Source organism: Fragaria vesca, linkage group LG6, assembly GCF_000184155.1.
Source record: "Fragaria vesca subsp. vesca linkage group LG6, FraVesHawaii_1.0, whole genome shotgun sequence".
Taxonomy (NCBI): domain Eukaryota; kingdom Viridiplantae; phylum Streptophyta; class Magnoliopsida; order Rosales; family Rosaceae; genus Fragaria; species Fragaria vesca.
This window is the reverse complement of record NC_020496.1, coordinates 5,919,698-5,927,056: the sequence shown is the minus strand read 5'-3', so window position 1 is coordinate 5,927,056 and position 7,359 is coordinate 5,919,698. Positions and strand designations below refer to the sequence as shown.

At 37.6% G+C, this 7,359-nt stretch overlaps 2 protein-coding genes across 2 annotated transcripts; both read right to left on the bottom strand.

The window, feature by feature from the left end:
- Positions 1 to 1,262: 1,262 nt before the first annotated feature.
- On the bottom strand, positions 1,263 to 3,495 carry LOC101311202. The gene is made up of 3 exons (XM_004302430.1): positions 2,923 to 3,495; positions 2,172 to 2,799; positions 1,263 to 1,555 (listed from the first exon to the last, which is right to left on the bottom strand). The coding sequence occupies exons 1-2, from the start codon at positions 2,974 to 2,976 to the stop codon at positions 2,251 to 2,253; spliced, it is 603 nt and encodes a 200-aa protein (XP_004302478.1). The 5' UTR covers positions 2,977 to 3,495; the 3' UTR covers positions 1,263 to 1,555; positions 2,172 to 2,250.
- Positions 3,384 to 6,003, bottom strand: LOC101310538 (TMV resistance protein N-like). Its single transcript, XM_004304995.1, has 4 exons — positions 5,483 to 6,003; positions 4,238 to 5,342; positions 3,560 to 4,126; positions 3,384 to 3,455 (listed from the first exon to the last, which is right to left on the bottom strand). Exons 1-4 carry the CDS (start codon positions 6,001 to 6,003, stop codon positions 3,384 to 3,386), a joined length of 2,265 nt encoding a protein of 754 aa, XP_004305043.1.
- Between the last annotated feature and the right edge of the window lie 1,356 nt (positions 6,004 to 7,359).

Sequence of the window (7,359 nt, the reverse complement as noted above, 5' to 3'; positions counted from 1 at the left end):
GTAGAGTTGGCTAAGGTGCTAAGTCTTGTATTTCATCATCAAGGTTCGAGACCCGGAGAGAGCAACTTTTTGTCATTTCCATCCAAATTCAACCAACCCACGTTGGTGACCTTTGGAACTTTGCAGATACAAGCCAAGTGGGGCTGTGGGGGACAAAGAGTCAAAGACAAACTGACAATTGGAGCATCTAAAGAGAAAAGGCAGCTTCTGCATGGGGACCGACAGAGATTCAGAAGGATCTCTGACCGATAGAGACAAAGCCACGTGAAGGAAGTGCACATTTGTTGGGCCGACAGATAAAAAAAAGCCACGTGATCTGAGATTTCTGTGAAATTTCCAAAATATCGCGATATTTCAGCATTTTTTGACGAGAATGAAGGGGGAAGTGAAAGATATATCGCGATCATTAAAAAACGAAAATATCGGCGATATTTCGCCGATATTATCGATTTTTTAGACCTTGCTTTCTTCTCATCAAAACTTATTGGTTTGGAGTTTGGAGGCCAAAATTACTCTATGCTAATCTAGTTGCAACCCTTTTGCATTCAACCCTTTCAAAAGAAACAAAAGCGTTCATCTTCAAATTCGTTATTTTCATTAAGACTTCTAGCGTGCTCGGAATATGGATTCTCTGTTCTAAACTTCTAACCACAAAAACTCATACTTGATGATTGAATCTCTATTTTCATTGATGTGGTAAAAAAGAATGTTCATTTAACGACTTTAGTGAGACTCTGGAAGAAGTTCGACTTAAATTTTGATTAATTAACAGAAAACTAAGAAATCGGTTAGCCTGAAGACAAGAATATGAACACAAGCAATGTGGTCATACATATGCATTTCAAGATTACTAGAAACTTGAGCATAGATTAGACCAGGAAATGCCTCAGTATAACAAGAAAAAATACATGTAATCCTATGCCACAGTACTATCACTTCCATATTTTGTTTCTAAAAAAGAACAGTATTCCAGAAATACAGAGACAAAATGGAATGATATGCATACTGTAGAATAAGTAGGAATGGTATAGATAAGGAAAGTTCTAGAGTGCATACTTAAATGTCATACATGGTAACCAATGTAATGATAGTTATGGTCCTTCATAGGCCTCAGGTATAAACATCATGTAGTAATGAATTGAAAATAGGAAATGGTCCTAGACTTCTAGTTTCACACGCTCGCAGGACACTAAAACTTGCACCAAGAAATACTATTAGTAAGAATCAAATGGAGCAATAGAAGGAACAAGGTAGCAAAATAAAAACTAACATGGAATAACAATTCCAAATCAATCAAAGGAACATCATGATCATCCTCGTCTTCATAATCTCATCACCATAGTGAAATGGAGGCCTAGATAGCCCCCGCCAATGCGCGGAAAATTTCACAGTGGATGTACTCCTCAAAATCTCAAATGTTCAAAGAAAGAATAGTTGTAAGACCTTAAGGACCCCATCATTGCCGAAGAGTACAAAACCACCCAGCTGTACGAGAATCAGAAGCAGAAGGGGGTAACTCGGCTATTTGACCAATTTGGACTTAAGCAACTTGATACTGTAGAAAACCCAAATGTGTGATTAGCTTTTGGAATGAAAAAGGTTTGGGCTGTAAAGTACGAATAGAAATCAGAAATCATAGTGATGCAATGATGCATGTTCCTATAGTATAAGATTCAACTTGTTATCGGCAATTGTTTTTTCCATATATCTCCTAATTTGTAATCCTTGACAAAATACTAAAATAAAGTATAAACTGATCACAACCTGAGTTAATGTCATCACAGTGTTAGTATTTTTGTTGCAGCGTGATATACCTTGAATGTGAGTGATGAATCTCAATTATTGAATTACAAGACTCCAATACAAGTTTATTTGTCGATGCAATTTTGTACAACACTTCTCTGAATTTCTCTTTTTATGTTTTTGAGGAAAAGCATGCATGTGTTGTAACAATTTTTTGCGGTTACCTTATGATTACACTAGTACTTGACATAGTATTGTTACCAAAGTTCACACAAGTTTATTAATTTTGAATATTTGAGAAACACAAACTTAGTGCTTTCACCGACTGATAGACCTTTTACATATAGATGCAGAAATATAAATTAGCTTGACAAGGTCAGTGGAACCTACATCAGACATAACCAATTTTGTAAATCATAAAAACATACCTCCACAAAAACGATTAGTATCATGCCTCGAGTCTTTTGAATAATGATTCATTGTTAAAGCTATCTACCACTTGCAATTTTACTCGGACCTTCTCCTCTTGCTTTTGCCTCCCTTTGAGTCGCATAATTCAAGACTCCGTTTCATGATGTCGGTGGGTGGATTGAGTAAGTTTTTCAAATCTTCCTCGTACAACAATCGGGCTCCACACCTCTTCACACAATTCGGGCATGGAATACGAGGACAATACGCGTCGAATGAGAACGTAAAAGAGCAACTTGTGGTATCCCGGATTCGACCACGAGGCATAAAAGACACCCAAAGATGATCTCCCTTCATATGCGTGCTGACATATAGACGCAGAAAGTGATTTTCTGAATCATGAATGTGTTTAACACCGACCCCAGGCGATAGACCTTCAAGAGTGTGAGGTTCTTTCCGATCGGCAAAAACAACACAAAACACAAAGCCCATCCACTCTGATTTACAATTTTTCTGATCTGGAGGTAGCTCCACAATCAATGAGCCTCCCTCGCTTCGAATATCAAACCACTCTGAGATTCTACTTCCAGGACTTACAATTTCAAATGTTGGACGATAAGTACATGAGAGAAAGTCCGGAGGGATTCCCTACATCAAAGGAACAATTATGCGTGAACAATTATGTTCAATGAGGATTTAGAAGATACAGTCAGAGAGAGAGAGAGAGAGAGAGAGAAGACATAACAAATATGAGTGATCGATGTAACATACCTGAGCAGCCAATCTCCTTAGCATACGAAAATATTCCATTAGTGAAGCCTTCATTGTCAATCAATCCAAAGCAGTTCACGGTTGTTAAACGAAAGAAGTCTAAATTGGAGGATGTGCCCTGCTGTGATGGTTCTAACAACTTTTTTAAGGAATCACAATCATCTGCCCACACATCTAAATGACCATTCAATGGGAGATCCGGTAATTGTTGAAGCCTTTTGCACCCCGTCAACTCAATGAGCCTAAGCTTAGAAAGGCATTTAATGCTTGCGGGAAGAGTAATTAAATCATTTCCATCAAGACGCAAGTGTGATAGAGACGGAAAGCAGTAGCCAATATCATCTGGGATTACTCCTTGTCTAAGATGACAATCAGTTAGATCTAACGACCATAAAGACGGTAAAGCCCTTGGAGATGGCAACGAAGGCTCTAGACTCTTTCTTCTGAATAAGGAGCAAAGCTTACTTCTCATAGACGGTTTCAAACACTCTGTCTCTCCCGTATTTTCTACTAGTTTCTTCAGTTTTGGGCATCTTGACATAGAGAGCTTTTCAAGAGACTTCAGTTTAAAAATTGTTGTACCCGGTATTCTCTGGAGACTTTTGCTCTCAAACATACTCAAAGACTGAAGACCAACCAGATGTTCAATTGATGAAGGTAGTTCCTCAGTAGCAGTACCGAGCATGTACATGTAAGATAACTTTTCCATCCCTTCTCCAAATTCTGGAATCTTTAGTTTTGAGCAGTAGGAAAGGTCGAGAGACTCGAGGGAATCCATTTCAATCTTACTTGGGAAGCTCTTAACGTTTTTACATCTTTGGAGTGTTAACCGCTTAAGTTTTTTGTGCACTGCAATGGATGGATGGACTTCAACTAAACCCTCACAATCTGCAAGATTCAAGTCCTCAAGATTCGGCATACCTGTGAAATCTGGGGTCTTCTTCAAATATTTGCCTTTCTGCATTTTAAGTTCAGCAAGTAAGTTTGGTCGGAAACATGTTGGAAGAGACTTGGAAGGATACCAACTCCATCTGAGTATTATCAAGGAATTTGGGAGGAATTTAGGGCCTGAACTAATTATTAGATTATCAAATTCAAGAAACCTCAGTTTGAGCATCTTAGAAAAGCATTCAAAATTCCAGTTTGAATCTGCCTCTTCTAATTCTGATAGGCACAAGCGGATACCTTTAATTGCTTCTGTTCCCTGGATGTTAATTCAGAATAAAGAAAAAGTTAATTCCACACAAGGTCTAATATATATATCATGCTTAAACAAAATGTACTTGTAACTTAGGTTATCTATATAACTTCTTACCGTATTAGTCATGAATACATGAAAGATGTCATTACGATGCAACAAACAGCTGCGAAGACCAGGCTCTTCACGAGAGTCTGGAGTTTCTTGATGAACAATTTCCTCTGCCATATCTTGTATCAAACCATGCATCCCAACATTGGTGTACATATCAATAGTCACTAGAGATTTCTCAATGAGAACATCTATCCCATAACGACCACTAAGGCCACAGCTATTTAGCAATTCAATAACTCGGGCCTTCGTAATCCCCCTGTGGAAGAATGCAACATCCAAAAAAATGTTTTTCTCCATGTAATCTAGTGCATCATAACTTATTTTGAGTGAATTAAAAACCTTTGCATCAGAGCCTTTCTTTAGTCTGTCCCAAGCACTTTCCCATGTCTCTAGATCTCTATTGTACAAAGAACTTCCAACGATTTTAAGAGCTAAGGGAAGCCCTTCCACATAATCTATGAAACACTTGGACAGCTCTGAAAATCCTTCCTCAGGCAGATCTTTTTTGAAGGCATTTTGACAAAATAGCTCAAGAGCTTCACAGTCATCTAGCCCTGATAGCTTAAATGATATTTCTATGTCATTCTCAATGAGCACACGTTCATCTCTAGTCGTAATAATGATTCTGCTCCCCTCACCAAACCAAGATTTATGTCCGGCCAACTTTTTTAGGAGGTCACAGCAATCAACATCATCAACAACAAGAAGAACCTTTTTATTAGACATGCATTTCCTAAATAAATGGGTTCCTTTGTACTCATCCCAAACTTGCGAAACATTTTCTTTCAAGACTGGGAAAAGAACCTGTTTCTGAAGATTCACTAGTTGACCGCAAGACTTCCTGACATCAACAAGAAACTCAGCCACTTCAAAATGATGGAAAATGTTCTCGTACACTAGCTTAGCAAGGGTGGTCTTACCCACTCCACCCATACCCCATATACCTATAAATCGAACTTCTTTTTCCTCAAGAGCTAAAAGCAAACCCATTTGCCCAAGTCTAAAATCCATTCCGACTAACTTTTCTTCGGAATTAGACAATGTGATCGTAGGACGTAATTTCTCCCACACACTCTTCACAATGACATCTGTAAGCTCACGTTCACATCTAACAGAAAAGATAGACAATCATCAAGCTAATAATTAGTATATATGTATATGTATGTAGCAGAACATTACTAATTTGCTATGACAAATCAAAACTAAAAAGACAACAAACATATGTCGAAGTTTTGTTGTAATGCTTACTTATAATTCTTTGCATCCCATCCAGATAGATTGGCCACTTTTCTCAAAGCATGTCTCCACCTCTCCACCTTCTTGGGGTCGTCACTGAACTTCACTTCATGCTTAGCAAAGGCTTCAGTAAAGCTATTCCTTTGATGTCGAACGTCGGACGGATCCACATTAAGGAAAACCGGGAGAACTCTCTTATCTCCGGGTTCCATGAACTCGATAATCTTGGCAAGTTCATCCAAGCACCAGGTGGAAGAAGCATAGTTGGGTGAGATAACAACGATGGCGAGATGAGAATGTTCGATAGCGCTTAATAGCTCCGGGGAGATCTCAGATCCGATTTCAAGCTCTCGGTCATCCTTGAAAGTCTTGAATAAATTACAGAGCTCCAGTTGGTGGTATAAATGGGAGATGAAACCCCAACGCGTGTCTTGACCTCTGAAACTCAAGAAGACGTCGTATTTCCAACGAGGAGGTGGTTCAGCCGCTGAAGCAAGAGATGAGGAGGAGGCTATTTGAGTGCTCAAAGCCATCGAAAACCACCAAGATCAAATATCAAGGTTTAGGAAAGTGGGAGAGGAAATGAAAGCTAGTCGCAGAAGAGTGCAGGGCCACAAAGTTGTCTAGGTAGTAGCTGCATGGTGGACCAGTGTTTTAATCTACACGCTTGAATACTTTGACTATAATGGCTAAGGCACAAGATGGAGAAGATGCCAATCAGACCAAAAAAAGATCAATTTTGACTAATTATATATCTAAGAGAGCCATCAACACCACACTACAGTTACTTGGTTAAACATAAAGAGAAGCACTCAACGAATTGAAATTAGTGTACCTGTAGCAGACTAGCAGTTCTATATGTCAGGAATTTCTTATACGCTGAATGAAAAGATGATCAGTTTAGCAATAGAAAAGGAAGATGCCTGAGAAACCAGTAGAAAAACTTCAACTACACACAAGCGAGACTTCAATGACCAATTTCAAGCCAGCCACCTATTACTTAATACTGAATTAATTAGCACCTAATTAAGCTAGCAAAAGATAAGTAGACTCTCACCTTGTTCAGTTGTGGGCCTTGGCGTGTTACTTTGGTCCTAGAATAAACGACGTCGTTTCCCAAGACCACAATAAAACGGAAAGGAGCGTCCTCTCAAGTTTCAATCAGTCGTTTATTTATTTTCAATTTTTTTTCATAAATCACTACCTCAAAATAAAGAGACAAAAATATAAGTATCAATTAGAAACTTTCTAGTAGTTTATTATAACATAATTATAAACTTTATAATAGTTTGGTACACATTGTTTATTATAACATAACCGATAACTATATCATCGTTTATTAAATTTTATTATATAATATTTTACTAAATGATTCACCAAATTATCTCTTTGATAATAATTGTCACTCGCATTTGCCTATCTATGACCAATGAAATGACGGTAAAAGTGGGCTGACGTGGCGGATGAGGAACAACTTATAAAGGTGAATTGAATGATGGGTAAAAGTCAAATAAAAAAATATAAAAATGTCTAAATCATTTCATTTGATTGATTCGAATTTATTCAACCAATGCATTGACTAGCATTTACTATAACATGAATTTTTCTATGTGTTTAAGGAAATTATGTTTCCGTCATTTTGTTATGTGTCTTGCCCTAATACACGTATGATTAGTTAATATGTTTCTTTATTAGAATATGTTACAGTATTGATAGAACTTCTAGGTCATTCGAGAGACTCTATGTAATGCCTATAAATAGACATTTCTATCCATGAATGAGTAGATAGTTATTGTCGTTATATTCTCTTATACAAAATGTTATCATGCACTCAGCTCTAAACCTGAGCAACCCTAGAAAACGGAAAAAAAAAAAAAAAAAAAAAAAAC